This window comes from Amblyomma maculatum, chromosome 1 (genome assembly GCF_055883805.1).
Source record: "Amblyomma maculatum isolate TAMU_Amacu chromosome 1, ASM5588380v1, whole genome shotgun sequence".
Taxonomy (NCBI): domain Eukaryota; kingdom Metazoa; phylum Arthropoda; class Arachnida; order Ixodida; family Ixodidae; genus Amblyomma; species Amblyomma maculatum.
Window position 1 is genome coordinate 481,613,284 of NC_139344.1, and position 22,673 is coordinate 481,635,956.

Consider the following 22,673-nt stretch of genomic DNA (forward strand, 5'->3'; position numbering starts at 1 on the left):
TGCATGTACTTGTATGCGTGAGGCGATATTGTAAAAAGTGTGCAGCAGTAAACCATGAAGTCTGCAGAGTCGCGCCGTCATTCTTTTTTTTTTTTGTTGACATTGGCTGCACTTGCTCGGTCAGCAGTTATCTCCTTGCGTTGCGGATATTTAGCTCAGGAGAGAAGCGACAGTCTCGCCGATGTCTATATCTGAGCTTTCAGAACTTGAACTCACGGCACTGTCAAAATCCTCGACTCCCTTAAGCACATCCAGCAGCCGTCGTTTGCTGTTGACTGCCGACGGAACTAGCACTTTGGACCCAAGCCGCTTCACTGGTGCTTTTACGGCGTTTACTGTCACAGTTAGGTTGGTTTTTATAGCAACCGAGTATTTAATCCAAGGAGCCTCATCATTACAAATGTAAGCCAAAAAATGACATGTTCATTGCACTCGATGACGCACCAAAATTTCAGATGCTTGCCTCGAAAGAAGTTTGCCAAAGCTTTAAAACCGCAAAGCTTGTCTGCTTCGTCCTCATTCTGAGCAGTGATAATCAACTCCGCGAGCACTTTCTAAGCACATTCGCTTGCTCTCTTGGTCCTCTCTCCCTTCTCTGGTGGCAATTGGGGAATATCGTCGATACGACCTCAGGTCGAAGCCGCAAACGTGAGTGCGACGCGGTCACTGCGCGGCCGATGACTTAGTTAATATAGCTTGCTTCTTGAACAATGTCTTCGGCTTTAAACTGACGTTCGCAAACGTAAACAAAATAAATATATCCTAACATAAGCACGGATACTCGACATCGCGAGCTATGGGTGACGCATTTATCCTTTACGTGCCACAAAGGAGCAAAGATTGCAACCCCAAGGGTAGAAGCAACTTGCTGGCAAATAATAAGCGCCAAAAATGTCTCACCCTGGAGTTTGCAGACACGACCAGGTTTTCGCGTGGAATTGCAAATATCCAGGCTTTGGCTTTATGGAACGAGAAGTCGTGCACTTTGGGGCCTGTCTGGTAATTGCCATTGAACCGCGGCACACAACACTTCCCAGTCATTTCGCAGTTGGTTCGAATTCCGCACAGCCCTGTTCGACACATAACACGCAATAAACACCGATGTCAGTCACCGATCCACGGACAGAAATAAAAATTCGAGCAAACTACCACGTTTTTCAGCGACCACGTGCGCGTCCAAACATACCACTGCAGCCGTCGCCGCGCCAAAGACAGCCCCACAACGATGACGTATGTTCACGTGGCCACGGAAGATCCCCGGCCTGGAAGAAGTGCTTACCGGTTGCCGAGGCGCCGGTATAGACGATTTAATGTTTATGCTCGGACGCCGCAATGTTCATTTTATGGGGGCGCTCCTTAGGAGCCAAACAGGAAACTTCCGGCCGCGCCGGTTCCACTCGACGCCATCTTGGGGTGTGCATGTGCTATTGGTGATGTGGTAGCGGCAGTGTAAGGCGGCTACTGCGCGTTACTCGTGGAAGCCGCCGGAATATCGTGGTGCTATTTTGAGTTTTGAGTGCGCCAGCAAAACCGTACCATCCGTTTTGCATGGCGGAAGCTGTTAATTGTCACCAGCAGTAGCGGCCACGGGGATTGCGAAGAACTGAGCTTCATTTCCGTCCGAACTTTCATTATTATAGGTTTCACAGTTAAATATGATGTCTCTTTGATTTGAAAGGATTTGAGGCTTGTTATACATGGACAGCGTTCACTGCGATTACGGAGCTAATCGCTGCTATCGCGAACCAAGCTTGGTGATTGTTGGCGTCTCTCGAAGAGCGTATGATCGAGCTGGCCCGCTTCAACAACTTACTCTTTACGCTGCATTACTTTGCAAGAACCGCACATAAAACGAGCTTTCTCTAGAGTACTGCCCGATGGTGTTCTTATTCAGCCTCCGAGTTATGCACGACGAGGAAACAGCGCAATCCCGTAGCGTCGTTGAGGCATTGTTTCCGCGGCGTGTTGTTGACCTGAACGTCGAAAAACGTGCGGTCTCAGCGGCACCATTCAAGTAAACAATAATTACCCTGAAGCGGTTGCCGCGAGCTTACCAAAGCGCGCCGCTCAATGTCGCGGTGGACGACGGCGCTCTCGCCGTGCGCTACTCCCTAGTCGTCGCGAGGCCTAAATTGTTCCGCATCGAAGGCACATCGGATGGCGCTATGGATTTGCCCAGCGCTAGAGTAAATGGTCTGTCATCCAGTCCCGTTGTCGCATATAATAAAAGAAACGTGTAGCGTCGATTCAATATAGCGGAGGCAGCGCGAGAGCAAACGATGCTGTAGCGGCGACAGCTGCCTGCATTGCAGTTATCACTGCTATTAAGAACACCGTATGGGTCTACGCCCCTCAAGAAAGATTTATTTTGGCAGTGGGCTTATTGTTTAAAGAAATAAGGAATTTTAATTAGTACAATCTTCTGACTCTGGCGCACGAGGTTCACCGCTTACATGAACGACGATTAGGTGGTTTTCAGCTTCAGACGGAATTTTTAGCGCTAAAATACATATGCACACGAAAGAAAAGAAGGACTAACTAAACGCGGGGCTTGCGGGAGGCACGGCAGGCTTCGCGTGCTGTAGGAAGTGGAATGGGTATCACATGCGATAGTCCGTCGTTGGCACGAAGCCTGGCCGGTTTACACAAAACGTCATCGTCGATTTAATCGAGGATCTGCTGGAAACCGGTGAAGCGAAAACATGCAAGCCGCACTCGGATTGTCGTTGCATGCTTCTCGCATACATTCTCGGTAAACAGCCTTCAGTTTTAAATATTTGTGTCGTCCACGATCACACATTGCTGTCTTAATGATATTACCACGCATAATAGCAGTAATTAAGGGATTTAAGCCTTTTAAATGGCAAAATACTCAGCAGGAAGGGCGCTCTGCCCTGCATTAAGCGTCCAATGCACAGGCCAATCGGTACTGGCAACAGTGGGCCAGCGCAATGATCCTGGTTGGAGAGTATTTTCCTTCTCTCCGGTTTGCCTTCGGTAAAACAGTCTATAGCCGGGCAGTGTGACGACCGACGCCGGAGAGCGGGCCGCCTTTGCGATGACAGCCACCGATTTCTGCGAGAGGGCGCGACGTGCAACAGGTGTGTAGAGTCACCGGAAATTTTTCCAGTGACGATACAGGTGTGCCACGTTCACCGCTCGGTGCGTAGCGGCCGCGGAGATGGCGCTGGTACAGAGGAGAGGTGCGGTTCTGTTTGGAGCTATTTTCGCAAGCTTCGCAATTGGTGCGATGTTCAATAAAGAGGCTACTTATTTCAGGACTGATCCTTGTAGTCCTTTACGTCTCTCCGGAGACGCCGTGCACGCTTGGGTATTGCTTCGGAGAAGCACGCGATGTTTGAATCGTTATTTGAAACTCAACGTTTCTTCTTCCTGCGAAAGTCATAAATTGTGTAGATGAGAGATTTGTACTCAATGTTTCCATCGAAGCGTGGTGTTCTGCATTCGTTCTTCCCGTAAGGGAATAAAGGCTGCTTCCGAGGAGTGCGACTAACAGGCGGAGAAAAACAGTATGCATGTAAATCAAAGCTTGTAATCGTTTGGGTTCTTTACCAACACCTTATTTTTTACGAACATAATTTACAAACACCTGCTTATATTTTGGAGCTTGTACTTATCAATACATAACAACGTTTATCATAAGTCGTCACTAATCTGTAATTCTTCTCCTTAATCGTTGTTCTTTCTGTGCCCTGATCACTGCTTATAGAAATGACAAATACAGTGCGCGAGCAAAACACATTTACTCATAACTGCACAAAATTAAAGCACTGCGGTACTTACCGGCAAAAAAAAAAGGAACGGATACGCGACTCAAGCATTTATTCTTTGTTAGTGATTGGCAAATACATATATCGCGTATATATATATATATATATATATATATATATATATATATATATATATATATATATATATATATATATATATATATATATATATATATATATATTGTCCCCCGCAGGGGGCACCTGTTAAAGCAGGTGTTTGCGTGTACTGTGCGACACCACGGACCCCAGCACCCACGCTTAGCCGTGCGTGGCATTGCCGTGTCTGGGGAAAAGGGGATCCTGGTGGTTGAGCCGATGCCGAGTGTTTGGACCCTTAAGGCCCCTCGGCGGAGGCAACACACCACTTTGGCCCACGCTTCCCACAGACGGCACCTCCGGGCTGACCCACCCGGGGGAAATCGGCAGTCGCCTTTTCCTGTCCTCCCCCTTATCTTTCACTTTCCTATCTCTTTTCTTGGCACTGTCCTGTCTCCTCCTCCTTTCTTGCTTTTTCCTTTTTCCTGGCGGCAAGGGTTAACCTTGTGTGGAGTAGCTACCCTGAGTTACCCATATTCGGTTATAGTAGAGGTGTACAGCTGGCGTCGGCAGGGCTTGTTGCAAGTTTCCTGTCTCGCCCCCTTGTTGGGCTCCGTGGTGGGTGGCTGGCGCAACTACCGAAAAAGCAAACCCTTTCATGGACTCTCTATCTTCAACACATGACCGCCCTCCAAACAAAAGAGGGCGGACCGATGTAACAGGCCAGTTCGTGCAAAAACAAAAAGAAACCTTTCCGAAATACCACATTGTTCATAGTGAACAGTCAGAAATCCCAGCTAGAAAAATCTCTCCATTTACGGTATCAAAATGTCTCACAGGAAGCCTAGGCCCCGGTTACAAGGTAACCAAACTAACAAATGGTGACCTCTTGCTTGAAGTCAGGACCAAACATCAGTTCTCTAATCTGAAAAATATTGTGGCACTTGGGGACATACCCATCTCCATCACACCCCACCGATCTCTCAATACTGTCCGAGGTGTTATATCAGAAAGTGACTTTTTGTCCCTGACTGAGGAAGAAATGGCAGAAGGACTTGCTGACCAAAATGTCATAGGTGTCTACAGAATCAAGATCCGAAAGGATGACAAGGAAATCCCCACCAAACATCCTGTTTTGACTTTCAACAGCAGCACGCTCCCAGAATCAATTGAAGTGGGATACATAAAAGTAAATGTCAGGCCATATATACCAAATCCAAGAAGATGTTTCAAATGTCAGAGGTATGGTCATGGATCACAGAGCTGCCGCGGCCGTACCACATGTGCCAAATGTGCATCAAGCGAACATAATGCAGACAACTGTGCTGCAGCACCGCACTGTGCAAACTGTGACGGGGAGCACCCCACTTACTCAAGAGCTTGTCCAACTTGGAAAGATGAAAAGCAAATCATTACCATCAAAACAACTGAGAATATAACTTACAAAGAAGCACGAACCAAATACTTCCAGACAAAACGCACAGCATTCCAGTTCACGGCAAAGCCAAATCTCGCCGAAGTGGTGCGACGGGGCGAGGCACCACACCGGCCTTCAACACCTGCCCAGGCCACACAAAGTGAGCTTGAGGTAGGGCCTTCTGCGCCCCTGGTGGAAGTGGTTAGTACCACTCCACCCCAAAAACAGGCCACCCGTTCCTCAGGGGCGGTGGCCCACAAGACCTCTGCCCTTGAGGCGGGGTCTAAAAACAATGAACACGCGCCTCCGGCACAACTGTCCGCCTCCTCTGAAGAGGTGATGGACACATCCAGCCAAGATGGTCATGTGCCTTCGTCGTCACACAGACGGCGAAGCTCCTTGGAACGATCCAAGAAAGACAGGGCCCGCATCACGGGCCCTGAAAAATAATAACTCTACTTCTAAACTCACAAAAGAATAAGATGGTGTTCCTAGTGCAATGGAACTGCAGGGGACTTTTAACCAACATAAACGACATAAAAGATATCCTAACCACACTCTCACCTGTTGCGCTTTGCTTGCAAGAAACAAATCTAGGTCCCAAGCACACAAAAATACTAAAGAAATATCAAGTCTTCCGCCGAGACCGACAACAAGCCAGCAGACTTTCCGGTGGAGTGGCCATTATAGTGCAAAATGGTATTGCAGCCCGAGAACACCAATTAAACACCAGATTAGAAGCTGTGGCAGCCACATTACTTACATATAAAACCATTACTGTGTGTTGCGTGTATATTCAACCTCACCTAAAAATAACTCTCCATGATTTAGAACATCTTTTTAGCCAGCTTCCAGAGCCATACGTGGTAGTAGGCGATTTTAATGGGCACTCACCCCTGTGGGGTAGTGAGAAAACTGACGCGCGAGGCCAAGTTATAGAGAACCTTATTCTTTGCAGTAACACATGTTTGTTAAACTCCGGAAAACCTACTTTCTGTTCTCCAAACACAGGAAAGATGAGCGTTTTAGATTTGTCCTTTTGCTCGCCCTCTATTTTTAACGATTTTAAATGGAATGTTTTAAATAATCCATATGGGAGTGATCACCTACCTGCACTAATCAGTTTATCATCTTCATCTTCAACATCTGTCATACCAACCAAACCACGACGTTGGAAACTCCATTTAGCAGACTGGGATTTTTTTAGAACAGAAGCAGACTTGGAAACAATTTTTTCAGAGGAGCATAGCGTAGATAAAATGAATAAACTCATCACAGATTGCATTATAAATGCCGCGCGCCTTGCCATTCCACAAACCTCAGCAATGGTACAACAAAACAGCAAAATCTGGTGGACACGGGAATGTAGGGAGGCAAAAAAACAACAAAATAAAGCCTGGGGTAAGTTTCGAAGATACCCAACATATGAAAATTTGACAGCTTATAAAAAAGTTAAAGCTAAAGCTCGTTATATTCGTCGCAACGCCGAAAAACAATCATGGCAGAAATTCGTGACATCTATAAACAGCTCAACACCATCTAAAAGAATGTGGGAACAAGTCCACAAACTAAATGGCAGCTTCTCCTCATATACAATTCCGATTCTCACAGCACCTGGTATGCAAACGAGCATCGAAGAGCAGGCAAATATATTAGGGGAACATTTTCATAAGGTTTCAAATTGTACACAGAAACATTCCTAAAATATAAGAGCACAGCTGAAAAACAAAAGCTTCCAACAAGTGGCAGCACGAACAAACCATACAATAGTTTAATTACACTGCAAGAATTAAAGAAAGTCCTAGCTAGAGGTAAACAAACTGCACCAGGTCCTGATCAAATTCATTACGAGATGCTTGCTCATCTATCCGAAGCCTCTGTAGAGGCACTTCTGAAATTTTTTAACAAAGTTTGGGTTCTAGGGAAATTGCCGGAAGCTTGGAAAAGGGCCATTATTGTACCATTCTTAAAACCAGGAAAACTGCCAACTTCTCCTAACAGTTATAGACCTATTGCTCTCACCAGTTGTCTAGCGAAATCTTTTGAAACTATTTTAAATACTAGATTAACCTTTGTTTTAAAATCTCATGAACTTATTGATATTCATCAGTGCGGTTTTAAGAAAGGGTGCTCAACAACTGACCACATAGTACGCCTTGAAAACACTGTCCGAGAGGCTTTTATACATAAACAGCATTGCCTCGCAGTTTTCTTCGATCTAGAGAAAGCCTATGATACAACGTGGAGGTACGGGATCCTGCGGGATTTAGCAGATCTAGGCATCCAAGGCCGAATGCTAAATGTTTTAAATAACTTTCTCTCACACCGTTTTTTCCAAGTCCGTCTCGGCGCCACCCTGTCTAGAAGCTTTGTTCAGGAAAACGGGGTGCCACAAGGGTGCATTCTAAGCACAACCCTGTTCGTTGTAAAAATGAATTCCATTTGCAGAGAAATCCCAAATTCTGTTATGTTTTCGCTCTATGTAGATGACCTTCAGATAGCCTGCACATCCTCAAACATACAAACATGTGAGAGGCAAATACAAATAACAATTAATAAACTAGCGAAATGGGCCGACAAAAATGGATTTCAGTTTTCTCCTCAGAAGACGGTGGCAGTTATGTTTTCGCTCAAGCGAGGCATTCAGAACAGCCCTGTCCTCCACTTAAATAAAAAAGAATTACCGGTGAAAACTGAACACAAATTTCTAGGCATTACGTTCGACAAAAAACTTACGTTTCTACCACACATAAATATACTGAAAAAGAAAGCTTCCAAATCTCTTAACATACTGAAAGTTCTTTCGCGGAAACGTTGGGGATCCGACAGGGCATGTCTTCTACATATATACCGCTCTGTTATACGCTCACGCTTAGACTATGGGAGCATAGTATATGGTTCAGCTAGACCTTCATACCTTAAAAAATTAGACCCGGTACATAACTTAGGCCTTCGCCTTGCGTGCGGAGCGTACAGAACATCCCCAATAAATAGTCTTTATGTGGAAACGAACGAGCCTTCACTGAAAGACAGACGAAATGCACTCACATGCGCTTACGTTCTCAAAATAAGGACACGAAAAAAACACATCTGTTACCCGGTTGTCACAACTTGCCCCTCCCGAACAATATTCACAAATAAGCCTCAGACAACAAGACCATTGATTATGCGATTTGAAGACATTTGCCGTGAGCTCCATATTCTGGACACCTAGCCTGATGTCGCTCAAGAAAATAGGCCCCTGGCCCCATGGTACAACTTTCCAACAGTCTGTGACCTCACTCTTACACAGTTCAAAAAGAGCGAAACTCCTACAGAACATATATTACAAGAATATCACGCACTAAAAGAGAAATATAGCAAATGCACAGAGTTTTACACGGATGGATCAAAAACTGCCTCCTATGTGGGCTGCGCTGTAGTGGATCGGAACTCCGAAAAAATTATTCGACTTCCTCAATGTGCATCAATATTTGCAGCCGAGTGTTATGCTGTCCTGGTAGCTGTAGCAAAAATTGTGTACGAGGGCATCGAGAACAGTGTTATTTATACAGATTCACTGAGTGTGCTCACAGCTCTAAACTCCAGAAATGCAGTCATGCCATTACTCGGTAACATAATACACGATGTAATAAAGATCTCAACCCAAGGACATAACATAATATTCTGTTGGGTTCCAAGCCACATGGGCATTGAAGGAAATGAGAGAGCAGACGTGTGTGCTGCTCAAGCAGGCAGGAAAGAAATAGAGAAAGTAAACATACCTTATAAGGATTGCATAAAGTTAATTAAACGAAAACAAAAGGATATATGGCAGTCTATATGGAATAACCAAGAAAGTAATAAATTGCACCTCGTAAAGCCCAAAATAGAAGAATGGGAAACAAGCACTCATCAAGAACGCTTCATGGAGGTTACAGTATGCCGTCTGCGTATCGGGCACACACATCTCACACATAACTTTTTACTAATGAAACAAGATAAGCCTACGTGTGGAGAATGCGGAGAAGTGCTCACCGTCAACCACATCCTGATTACATGCCCAAAACTAGAGACACTACGGAGAAAGCATTTCACTATTTTTTATGATCGTGCCATCCCTTTCCATCCCAAATTACTTTTAGGAGAAAGAGCAATAATAAACTTAACATGTGTTCTTAGTTTTTTAAAAGAAGCAGACGTTCTGAATAAACTGTAAACTTTAACGAACCTTTTTCCCCTTTTTAAATAAGCACAGATTTTAACCTTGCTCTTGGCGCATGATAGCCTGAGTTGCTTATGCGCCAAAAAACCCCAATACAATACAATACAATATATATATTGTCACGCACTTCCCACGGTCCTTATTAAAGGAAGATGAGGTTTGGCGGGATAAGCAGAAGAAGAGGAAGCTGGTTCTGCCCCGCTCTTGTGTACTATTCTCTAGCGCAGCCTAAGATCTGTCTAAATAAACGTCGTAACAATTGTGGCGGAGTTTGCGGGCTAAAGATCACCACGGAACCTCTCCTACTTCGCCGGAGCAGAAGAATTGCTGGGCTACCCCCTCTACGGACGGAGATGGCACAAGCAGATGTTTCAACGCCGCCCATGCCAGCAGCACAACCGACCACCCTACAGCCTTATCGGGAACCCCGACACTTTTATGGCAAGCCTGGGGAAGACGTGAATGACTGGCTCACCCACTACAATCGGGTGAGCAAATACAACCGCTGGGATGCGAATACCAAGCTGGCGAATGCGGTATTCTTTCTTGAAGAAACTGCACTAACATGGTTTGACAATCATGAAGCATCCCTTACCACCTGGGATCGCTTCATGGAAGAAATGAGAGCGGGATTCGGCGATGCCGATGCTCGAAAAAAAAGCGCAGAACAGACTCTGGCTCAGCGAGCACAAGTACCGGGGGAGACCTGCACAACTTATATAGAAGAAGTCCTCAAGCTATGCAAAATAGTTGATGATCGAACGACAGAAGAAGACAAAGTGGGCCACCTCCTCAAAGGAATAGCGCAAGATGTGTACAACTTTCTCATCTGCAAGGAGGATTTGAATACCACCGCTGATGTAACACGACACTGCCGCACGTTTGAATCTTTGAAGCGACGCCGTATCATTCCGAAGTTTGGTCGGCTGCCTAATGTGACAACTGTCGCTAGTGTGGATGCGTCTGAAACGACAAGCCTGGCAGATACAATTCGCCAGATCGTCCGCGAAGAGCTTCGGAGGCGTCAAGATATTGAGGGCCATGCCAGACCCGTCTACAGGAGTACCTCTTCGACAGACAGCCCATCTTCTACCTGTTATGATCCCTCTGTTACGTCTCCTTCGGACACCCGATGCTCTGCTGCTCATCGCCCGAACATCCAGCCTCTCAACATCAACGCCTACAACAGCGAGCACTCTCGTCCTCCTCGTCGACCACATCCAGAGCATGAAACGTTTAATACAAGCGACGATGAGCCTTATTCATCGAACGAACGTGAGCCGCCAGTGTGTTATACCTGTGGAATGATCGGCCACATTTCCCGCTTTTGCCGCAACCGTCGTCCGTACCAGCAGTATCGCCGACAATGGGTGAACTCCCGTACAAGGCTTCCTGCTGACAATGATGATTCATACAGAAGAACACCTGGCCGGAATGAGTACAGAACAACAGCTAACCGACAAGGACGCAGAATGGTACTGAACCGAAACGAATCACCGGCCTCTGACCGTAGCCTGACACCACCATCTCGGCGCCTACGACAATCCCCTTCTCCCCGACGACGGTCGCCACCTCCGGGAAACTAGTGAGTGCGGCCGATGGAGGTGAGGTCGCAAAAGATTCTAGCTTACCCATGCTTCTGCCCATTTCAATGTTAAAAAACCGAATTGAAGTGTTTGTGGACGGTGTACGTGCTATGGCATTGTTGGACACAGGTGCAGCTATTTCTATTATAAGTCTCGCTTTTAAAAACTGCCTTGGTCGTAAAATTATGTTTGCTTGGGATAGTGCGACAACATTCTGTGGTATTGGTGGCGAACCGCTTTACCCACTTGGAGTCTGTTCCGTGAATCTTGTTATCGCCGGCCACACATTTCGAACTGAATTCGCAGTACTTACTCGATCAACGCATGACGTAATTCTTGGACTCGATTTTCTGGAGCAATGTGGGGCCACTCTCGACTTTCGCAATGGAGACATTTCTGTGAGCACTCGAATTGAATCTGCTTTGCGTGAAAATTCGCAGACCCATCCTAGCACGCTTTCGGTTTCGGAAGACATAGTCATTCCTGCAATGTCAGCAGAGTTTATACGAGTTGTTAGTTCCAGCTGTGCCAGTGATGCGTTCGACGCTGTGGTTGAACCACTCATCCTCAAATGCGCGAAGAAAAGTATTCTGATTCCCCGCTGCATCATCGCAGTCATGAATGGCCATTCTTCTTTGTGGACGACTAACTGCTCTAACGAACCTGTTGTATTACCACGTGGTCTAAAACTTGCCAACTTTGACGAAGACAATTTTAAATCAGTGGCCGTGCTAAGCACAGACAATTCCCAGCCTACCGTATGCTCAGAAGAAGATGAGACAAAATTGCTTGCCATGATTAATAAATCCCTGCCAACAAGTGACCGTCACAGTTTAGTGGAAGTTCTGGCGAAACATACTGCGGCTTTCGATTTCTCTCTGGACTCGCCACCACGGATTCCCATTTCCCGTACTCAGCACCGAATCAATACAGGAACTGCTGATCCAATCCGCCAGAAGCCTTATCGTGTATCCCCATCAGAACGCCAAACAATCGAAGAACAAGTTCGTGACATGCTGCATAAGGGCATCATTCAGGAATCGTCTAGTCCGTGGGCTGCCCCTGTGATTCTAGTCAAAAAGAAAGATGGCACATGGCGATTTTGTGTTGATTATCGACGTCTGAATACTGTTACCAAGAAGGACGTGTATCCCCTGCCACGTATTGATGACGCCATTGATTGCTTACATTCCGCCTCCTATTTTTCCTCAGTTGACCTGCGATCAGGCTATTGGCAGATCCCCATGCACCCGGAAGATAAAGAAAAGACGGCATTCATCACCCCAGACGGGCTGTATGAATTTAATGTGATGCCGTTTGGATTATGTAACGCTCCAGCCACGTCGAAAGATTCATGGATACAGTTTTGCGCGGGCTGAAGTGGCACATTTGTATGTGTTATTTGGACGATGTAGTGATATTCGGGAAAACTTTTCATGAACACAACAGTCGATTAGAGGTTGTCTTGGAGTGTATTGAGAAAGCTGGTCTGGTACTCAATTCCAAGAAATGTCGTTTTGGAGAACGCCAGACTGTGGTACTTGGACATCTCATAGACAAGGATGGAATCAGGCCTGATCCGAAAAAGATCGAAGCTGTCACTTGTTTTAAAGCGCCGAAATCGTTAAAACAGCTCAGGAGTTTTTTGGGGCTTTGCTCCTATTTTCGGCGTTGTGTTCCGAAATTTGCTGACCTAGCATATCCCCTTACTTGTCTTCTGCAAAAAGATGTGCCTTTCAAGTGGACTGCCGATTGTTACTCCGCCTTTCGTCAGTTAAAGTTTATTTTGACATCAGGACCAGTACTACGCCACTTCTGTCCATCAGCTCCAACAGAACTTCACACTGACGCCAGCGCAGTTGGAATCGGTGCTGTGCTCATACAGCGCCACAATGGCGATGAACATGTCGTTGCGTATGCAAGCCGTTCTTTGAGCAAGGCTGAGCGTAATTACACAGTAACTGAACAGGAATGCTTAGCTGTTGTATTCGGTGTGCAACGGTTTAGGTCATATCTTTATGGATGTGCATTTAATGTTTTGACGGACCATCATTCCTTATGTTGGCCGTAAACCTTCGTGACCCCTGTGGATGCCTTGCGCGGTGAGCTTTGCGCCTGCAAGAATTCAATTTTACTGTGTGTTTTAAGAGTGGTCGTAAGCACGGTGATGCTGACTGCTTGTCACGGTTGCCACTGGAAACTACTGATTGTGACAATGAGGTCTTGGATGAATATATAGCTGCTATCTCTACAAGTTTCCCTGATGTTGGTGAATTCAAGATTGCGCAGCGGCACGACAACGAGTTGGCGCCGCTTTTTGAGGCAGCAAAATCCCGGAACCCTACGACCTCATTCTGCATTCGTGACGGTGTACTATACAGGAAGAACTACTCGTCAGTAGGTGCGCGGCTTCTTCTGGTAGTTCCTACAAGTCTTAGGTGTCAGGTTCTTCGGGTAATGCACGACGATGCCACAGCTGGACACTTGGGTTTCGCAAGGACATTGCACAGGACTAAAGAACGTTTTTATTGGCCGAAGATGCGTCAAACTACCCAATGTTATGTGGCCAGCTGCCTCCAGTGCCAGCGTTTCAAGCACCCAACCTGCTCACCGCCGGGTCATCTTCAGCCTATAACGCCACCACGAACCCCATTCGAACAGGCGGGAATTGATCTTCTAGGACCGTTTCCCCGTTCCTCCAACGGAAACCGCTGGGTCATAGTGTGCGTAGACTACCTCACGCGGTACTGTGAAACTGCTGCTATACCGTCAGCCACTGCTTCTGATGTCTCGGCGTTCCTCCTACGGTCCATCATTCTTCGACATGGGCCTCCTCGTGTGTTAATAAGCGATCGTGGCCGACAGTTTACGGCAGAAGTTGTAGAAGAACTTCTTCGCCTCTGCTCATCCCATTTTCGCCATTCAACTCCTTACCACCCACAAACAAACGGTCTTACCGAACGCACCAATCGGACGCTTAGCAATATGCTCGCAATGTATGTCGACTCCCGCCACAAAAACTGGGATGAAGTCCTTCCGTTTATAACATACGCATTTAACACTGCTAAGCACGAAACGACAGGCTACAGTCCGTTTTTTCTTCTCTATGCACGACCTCCACGAAGCACTTTGGACACGTTTCTGCCTTTCTCACTCCCTGCTGAAACTTCACTAGCGCATACTCTCTCTTTGGCTGAAGAAGCTCGTCGACTCGCTAGACTTCGCACTCTAGCCTCCCAAGAACGCTACAAGCAACGCTACGACAAGCGTCATCAAGATGTTAATTATGTCCCTGGTGACTTGGTGTGGCTTTGGACGCCGTTGCGTAAGCGCGGCTTGTGCCAGAAACTGTTGCACCACTATACTGGCCCTTTCGTTGTATTGGAACGCCTCAGCGCAGTAAACTTTGTAGGCTCTCGCCTGACCACCCAAGGGCATCGTCTGCGAAGGGGGCAGTGTCACGCACTTCCCGCGGTCCTTATTAAAGGAAGATGAGGTTTGGCGGGATAAACAGAAGAAGAGGAAGCTGGTTCTGCCCCGCTCTTGTGTGCTATTCTCTAGCGCAGCCTAAGATCTGTCTAATTAAACGTCGTAACAATATATATATATATATATATATATATATATATATATATATATATTTTTTATTTTATTTTATTTCAGATATATATATATATATATATATATATATATATATAAAATAAAATAAAATAAATATATATATATATATATATATAGCACAGAACCGGGTTAAGTGGAGAAATATGGGAGAGGCCTTCGCCCTGCAGTGGGTATAATCAGGCTGATGATGATGATATATATATATATATATATATATATATATATATATATATATATATATATATATAGATATATATATATATATATATATTCCCAAGCATTTCACCCCAGAAGAGCCGAGCACCAGGCCGGGGGAAAGCTTGTACCCATTTAAAAACCGGGTGTAACCGGCGGCACCAGGGATCGAACCCGGTACCTCCCGAATGCGAGGCGGATGCTCTACCTACTCTATATATATATATATATATATATATATATATATATATATATATATATATAATAGGATGCGAGAACATTTAACGTACTTGGCCGCTTAAAAAATAATAGAGCGAAGGGTACGCTTCATTTAAAGAAACATTTTATTAGACTCGACGTTTCGATCGGAGACCGATCTTTCTCAAGAGTGAATCTTCTTGGATAGTGGTGGTAGTGGTTGATTTATTATTTTTTTAAATAATCAAAAAGAAGAAAAAGAGTGTTGCCGGCCGCGGCAACTGCTATCTAAAAAACTGAAGCACTTGAGCTGCGGCCGGCGGGAAGGAAAAGGGGATAGGGAGAGGATAGCAAGGGGAAGTAGAGAGGGGAGCGATAGGAAGAAAGGACAGGGGAGCTTTGTACATTATTTACAGAGTAAAGACAGTCAACGAGTTCGCATCGCTCGCGCGCAAGTGTCCGAGCACTGTCCACGAATGCCAGCGCGCGAGCGGCCCCTGCAATTATTTAGAAAATATATACACATAGTCGCGCGCACGTAGCGTCCTGTCGCAGACAGATCGCGCGCGCGACGCAATGCACCAGATGCCGGGGTGGGGCGCCCGGCAGCATACGTCCAAGGTAGCACACACGGAGCGTTCAGGTCACGCACGCACTACCTGGCGAAGAGCAAGCGAGGCTTCAAGCCCGCCCGCTCGATGAACGCACAGAGGCTCACCATTGCCCTGTCACGGGTGCGCGCACTGCCTCGCGGCCACAGGAGCGTCTCGATGCTGTCCGGGATGATTCCGAGCGCCCTATAAGCCGCGAGCATCTCGCGACGTGGCTCTGCGGATGCGGTACAGCGAAGCAGCATGTGCTCCAATGTCTCCACTGCACCGCAATCACCACACACGTCGCTCGACGATAGTCCGTGGCGCACCCGTCTTACCCCGGGCCACACGCAGCCGACGCGCACTCGGATGAGCATTGCACGCTGTAGGCGCGACAATGAGCGCGCGCCGACAGCAGGGATGCGCTCTCCTCGCGCGATGCGTGGGTCCGGGTGTTGCTGACGGAGGTGGTCATAGATTACCGCGCGCACGTCCTCCAGAGCGAGAAGTTCGTCGCTGGGAGGGAGTTGATGTGCGGCGGTGGCGAGTTCATCGGCTTGCTCATTGCCGTGTATGCCGCAATGGCCGGGCACCCACTGCGCGCGAATGCTGCACTTTCGTTCTGCGAGGTGCTCGAGGCGCTCGCGTATCGCGCACAGCAGCGGTGTGCCACGGCCGGGAGTCTGCAGGCGGCTGAGGGCGGCGCGGGAGTCACACAGCAGTGCACACCTGGGAGGTGGCGGAGCCATGGTGAGCAATAGGTCAAGGCCCAGGCGAAGGCCCAGTAGTTCCGCCGTGGTCGAAGAGCCCAGGTGTGTCACTCTTTGCTGGCGGTGCAACTGCAGGGCAGGGATGGTGGCCGCTGCGGCGAGCGAGCAGCTTTCTCTCGCCACGGAGCCGTCAGTGAAAACAAGCAGGTGGTCGCTTAGTTGTTCGTGTATGACGGCTCTGGCTAGCTGTTGCACCGCACAGAGTGGTGTGCTGCGTTTTCCCGCGATGCCGATGATCTCGCGCTGTACCTCCGTCGTGAGGGGCCAGGGGGAGCAGAGGCCGTAGGGGGGCGTGGCACGCGTCAGCTGGTCATACTCCTGCAGCGCCGCACCCATTCTAGAGCGTGGGAAGTTCCGAAGGCGCTGCAGGAGTTCGCCGCCGTCTGGTGCGCGGTGAAGGCGGTCGATGTGGTGCAGCGCTCGCTGTGTGGCCTGTAGCTGCAGTGGCCACGCGCCTGCCTCGGCGAGTGTCGCTTCGCATTGAGAGTTACTCGGCAGGCCAAGGCAGGTTCGCAGCGCTTTGCGATGCTGCACCTCCAGTGCTCTCCACGATGGTTTGCGCACCGTCACGAGTGGCAGTGCGTAGAGAATCGCCCCCACGGCTGCTGCGTTGTAGAGGCGCAGCGCAGCCTTCTGGGAAATCCCCTGGCCCCGGGCGGTGAGCTTGTGCACGGCGGCGGTGGTCCTCTTCATCTGCTGGCATGCCCTGGTCGCCGCGGGACGGAAGGAGAGGCGCTGGTCGATATCTAGGCCTAGGTACCGCACGGAGCTTTTCCACGGCAGCGGCATCCCAGCCAACGTTAGCGGTGAAAGGCGGGAGCCCCTGCGAGCGCCGCAGGCCATGGCCGCGGACTTTCCCGGGCAGAGCGCCAGACCGAGATCACGCAACCGGGCGTCTATCGCGCAAAGGGCCCCCTGAAGGCACTCTCTGACGCGGGGAGCCTCTCCCGGCGGCCCCAGGCACCACAGTGCGATGTCGTCCGCATACATGGAGATGTACACACGGTGCCGGTTGACTGCGGGAAGACAGCCCGGCACCGCCGACATCGCCACATTGAATAGAAACGGCGACAACACCGATCCTTGCGGAACGCCTAGATCCACCGGACGGGGGCGCGAGAGAGCCCCTCCTACACGCACGCGAATAGTGCGCGCGTTGAGGAAGCCCTGCACATAGCGCAACAAGCGCCCGTTCACGCCTGCCTCTTCCAGCCTCGCGAGGATCACCGCACGGCGGACGTTGTCAAACGCACTCGACACGTCGAGCAGCAACAGCAGTGCGACCTGCCGCGCCGCTACGGCGTGCTCGAGCGCAGAAACCACGTCTGCGATTGAGTCCGCCGTGCAGCGCATCCCTCGAAAGCCTGTCTGACACTCATCGAACAAGTCCGCCTCCGCGGCCCGTGTGTGTAACCGCTGGAGCGCCATATGCTCCATCACCTTACAGGCCGCCGACGTCAGCGCCACAGGGCGATATCCGCTGAGCTCCGTGGGTGAGCGACCTGGCTTCGGTAGCGGGCAGACGACCGCTGTGCGCCACTCCTCCGGTAGCTCCCCGCGTTCCCACACCAGGTTCAGTTGCCGCAGAAGGACTTGACGTTGCTCCGCGTCCAGGTTGCGTAGCATCTGGTAGGTCACCCCGTCGGGCCCGGGCGCTGAGCGGCGGGTGCAGCGGCGCAGGGCGTTATTCAGTTCCACCGCTGTGAAGAGCGCGTTGCACGGGCCGTCGTCCGGGGCGGAGGAAACGACATTGGCATCGGGGCTCGGGCTCGGTGTAGTCGCTGCGATGGCAGCGGTGCTCGCGGGGCATTGCGGCGCAAACCGGTCAGCGAACTGCTCAGCTAGTTGTTGGGTTGTTTGGCCGCTTGAGATGGCGAGAGCGGCGAGGGGCTGAGGGTTCGCCTGAGGTGTAGTGATGCGCCGCAGGGTGGTGAAGAGCCGCCGGGAGCTGCGATCCTTCTCCATCGTATTGCACAGAGAAGCCCACTGCCGGCGGTAGAGCTTGTTAGCGTGCCGCCTTGCTGCCGCGTCCAGCCGATTGTAAACCGTCCAGTCTTCCGGTCTGTCCGTCCGTAGCGCCCTGCGTTCTGCGATGTCTTTCTTGTCACGCAGATCGAGCAGCTTCTTGTCGGGTGTTGGCTGACCAGCTCGCACTTCTGCGTGACGCGTGGCTGCGAGAGCGCTCCGGACGAGACTGGTGAAGAAATCGGCACCGGATGCAGCGGCGGCGTCTACCTCGCGGCGAAAGTGGCCCCAATCTACTATTGAGTAGGTGCGCATAGGGCGCGCTTCTTTAGCAGTGGGCTCTATGGTGATGGAGAAGTGGTCCGAGCCCCAGAGAAATGGTGCACGATGCCAGGTCGCCTCGATGCCGCTGGACGCGAACGCTAAGTCGATGCAGGAGCCGGGCAAACCGCGTCGTCGAAAGGTGGGCTGGCCAGTGTTGAGGGCGGCGAGTCCCAGCTGTGTTGCTGTGTTGTGCAAGTCGTCACCGCGCCGATCATTGCGCGCACTTCCCCACGCACAATGATGAGCATTGAAGTCCCCAACGATTAGTTGGCGTGGGGCACAATACGTCGACAGTGCACGGAAACACAACACATTCCAGGCCACAGCTGGGCGCACATAAACACTTGCCACTGATGTGTCAACTCCTCCGACGCGCACTGTCACTGCCACGCACTCCTGGGCGTTGCTCGTCGCCGCCGCCGTGTCGACGAGAGCGTGCTGAACGTCGCGCCGCACATACATAGAGGCCCGAGATTTCCCAGGTCGGTGGTTCGGGTCGCCGCAGGGGATTGCCGTACATGACACCTCCTCACAATTTGTTGGTGAATGGTAGCCAACGTATCCGGGCAGCCGCATTTGGGGCTCCCCTTCCCAGAGGCGGACGTACGTCTCCTGTAGCGCGATTACCTCTGGTTGCTCTGATGTTATGCGCGAGCGGAGCTCGGGATATCGCGCCGCGAGGGAACGCACGTTCCACTGCAGGACTGAGGGAATGCGTGGGGCTGCCCGGCGACTAGCCATGGTGTTGGCTGTTTAGTGTAGGAGGGCCTGTCGCTTCCTCGCAGATGCGGCGACCCTCAGAGCCCTCCGGTAGCAACACGCTGAGTGCGCGCAGCGCGGCCTGTAGGCGCGCAATTAGGGCATCACGCGCATCCGGAGGGCCGCCAACGGAGGTGGTGGAAACGGGCCTTGCGTGGGTATGGGGCTGCTGCTGTTGCTGCTGCTGCGGCTGCCGGGACTGTCGCCTCTGGGACTGCTGCTGCTGGGACTGCTGCTGGGGCCGCCGTCGCTGCTGCTGCTGCAGCTGCCGCGGTTGCGGCTGTTTGCTGAGGCTCGCAACATGCGCGTAGCTGCGCTTGCTTCCTTGTTGTTGCAGGGCTGGCGAGACCGTTTCTTCCAGAACAACAGCGCGCACGGCCCGCCGCGAGAGAGGCACTTCTGACGTAGCCAATATAGTAGCGACATGCCTCTCTCGCTGCCAGTGAGGACATGCCGGGTCAGTGGCCGCATGCCGGCCGCCGCAGTTTGAGCAGCGTGGTTTCCTACTAGTGCACGCGTCGATGTCGTGTGGTCCACCGCAGCGGGTACAGCGCGCGGCAGCTCTGCAGGCCTCGGTGGCATGTCCCAGGCTGGAGCAGCGGCAACACTGCAGTGGCCGCGGGCGGCAGGGCCGGACGGGGAGACGCCGCCTGTATATCGATACATGTGACGGCGGCGTCGGCGCCGCAAACCGGAGAAGCAGCGTGCTTCCCGACAGCGACGCCGATGTCACAGCCACTGTCGTCTCTATAGCAGCAAGCAGCTGATCTGCCGAGCGACGCGCGTCAACGCCGAATACGAGTCCGGTGGACTGATTGCGAGGGGCTGGTTCCTTAGCGCGCACTGCCAGGCCCCGGATCACTGTTGTGGCGAGCAGCGAGCCAAAGGTGATCTCACATCCAACGTCCACCGCTACCACGTTCCGGCGTGTGTTAACGCGAACCGCCAGCACACCCGGGCGTGGGCTCAGCTCCTCAGCAATCTCCCATCCCTGTTCCTTTGTGATGGCAGCGCCGCGGTCCTCCGGCCGGAACAGAACTGTCCAGTGCAGCCCCTCGTGAGATGGCACAGCAGCAGCAGCTTTCTGGAGGGCAGCCCTGCGTCTCCGTTGGGCTCGGGTTGAGACCTGGCTCCAGGGAATCAGGCCGGTGGCTTCCTGTGAGCACGCGGGTGCCATCGGGGGGTGGCTCTCTTCGCTGTCAAGCGGGCGTACGAACGGACGGCCGTTCGTCTGGTCCCGCGTCGGGCTCAGGCTGGCTGCAGCATGCTCACGGGCGGTGTCCGTTGGCGCCTGCTGCTCATCCTCAGCCTGCGTCCTCGCCATCAGCTGATCATTCGTAGTGCTGGTTTCCCTTCCTTCGAGAGCGGAGGGAAGACGGCCGGCAGGTGTGAGAGGGGAGGCAGAAGGGGTGACGCATAGCGCTTCGCGCTTAGCAGCAGATTCCTCCCCACTGCTGCCATTGTCCTCCTCTATCTCCCCTGAGTTGGTGGAACGACGCCTCTTGCGATGGGTCGTCTCATCCATGGCATTGTCCGCATTGTTGAGGGCCTCCTGAAAAATAGCTGCCCCGGCTGCAGGAATGTGGTCCCCGCCGGCTGGTGGCTGCAGGCGCTGCGCCGAGCTGGCAATGGCGGCTTCCTCGTGCTCACCCGCTTGCGCCGCCATCCCTGCAACACGTGGTGGAAGGGCCATGGTTCGCAGAGTCTCCTTCGCCGTCTCTGGGGTTAGGGCAGCGCGCTGAGCTGCACGCTGCACGCATTCAATCCATCTCCCCAAAAGCGGGGACGCATCGAAAGACCTGTCGCGGCGGGCGCTGTGCGAGCGAAATCCACCTTGGTGTATTTTCGCCTGCTTTCGCGGCCCGCGGCGGCGGGTTTCTTGGGAGGGCTCCATGGCCGGGGCCCCCGGGAGGTGATTATCCCAGGTCCAGGCCAGGGGCGTGCGAGACGATCGGGCGCTAGGTGGAGGCCCAACACGAGTTGCCGAAGCGCGCGGCCAGTCCAGTCCGAAGTCGAGCACTCTTCTTGGATAGTGTTGCGGCTTTTTAAGCATTTGGACATAGACCACACCTGGGTAGGAAAACAGAACGTGGGAGACAGAGGAAAGAGACAGATACAGTAGGGAAGGATGATGTCCAGGTGTGCCATCGCAGGTGCATCGCAGGTGCTGTCGAACTGCGCTGACACAGGTGCCTGGATGCATAGTCTCTGCTGCGAAAGAATGCGGGCTATTTTCACTCTTCCTGGCCACGACGGCCGAAGAGTGGGAGTAGGGAAAAAAAAAGGGGGGGGGGATGGAGGTGGATAAGGAAAGGTGTTAGAAAAAAAAAGTGTCGGAAGCAAGCGAAAGAAAACAGAAAGGGGGGAGGGCGGTAGGAGGTAAGTGGCTCTGACAAGAACAGAACACACCAACACTTTGGTATTCAAAAAAGGTGATGACCTCAGACTACTTGGCCAGGTGTGCACATTTCCTGTGTTCGTGACATCGGAAGAGAGGACAGGACCCTGTGGTTTTCGTTTAAGCCCTGTTGTAGAGTATTAAATTTAAAAATGAAATATGATTCTCGTTGTTCGCGCTCACGAGTGTTTTTGAAGCCACTCTGTAATATTGTGACTTTAAGATTATCGAACTCATGTCGCTCCTTGCGAAGGTGCTTCGAAAGGGGGAGGTTGGGAAGGGTTTGAGCGTGCGAGCGGTGGTTATTAAATCTCAATCGGAAGGAATTATCTGTTTGGCCAATGTACTGCATACCACAGTCACCACACTCGAGCATGTAAACAACATTGCTAGAATCGCAATTTAAATCTTCTCGTATAAAATGTTTGAAATTTGAGTGGGTGCTTTTAGCTAGTGCTGTGGATTGCATGTGTTTACAGATTTGACATCGGCTTTTTCCGCATGACGTGCAACCCAAAGGTCTCGGTTTATTGACAGTTGAGTGGACAACGTGGTTTTGTAAATTCGTTGGTCTTCTGTATGTTACCTAAGGAGCAGTCGAGAATATTTTGGAAAGTCGTTGACTTTGTTCTATGATATTGAAATGTTTTTTAAGGATTTTGTTAATATTTGGGATATTGTCTGCGAAGGTTAGAATGAGATTACAGTGTTGTGGTGTTGGCTGTGATTCCGCAAGGGTGTGATGACGATTACTTATTTCAGCCTTTTTTATGGCATCTTCGATGATAGAGGGCGGGTAGTGTTGTTTCTCTAGTG

The 22,673-nt window shown here is 50.7% G+C and overlaps 2 protein-coding genes across 2 annotated transcripts; one reads left to right on the forward strand and one right to left on the reverse strand.

Annotated features, from left to right (window-relative positions):
- The first annotated feature begins 3,990 nt into the window (after positions 1–3,990).
- LOC146210089 (uncharacterized) lies at positions 3,991–6,907 on the forward strand. The gene has a single exon (XM_084607528.1). It carries the CDS (start codon positions 4,486–4,488, stop codon positions 5,692–5,694), a length of 1,209 nt encoding a protein of 402 aa, XP_084463654.1. The 5' UTR covers positions 3,991–4,485; the 3' UTR covers positions 5,695–6,907.
- Positions 6,908–15,639: 8,732 nt separating this feature from the next.
- On the reverse strand, positions 15,640–17,401 carry LOC146210090 (uncharacterized). The gene has a single exon (XM_084581846.1). The coding sequence runs from the start codon at positions 17,399–17,401 to the stop codon at positions 15,704–15,706; it is 1,698 nt and encodes a 565-aa protein (XP_084437972.1). The 3' UTR covers positions 15,640–15,703.
- Positions 17,402–22,673: the final 5,272 nt, after the last annotated feature.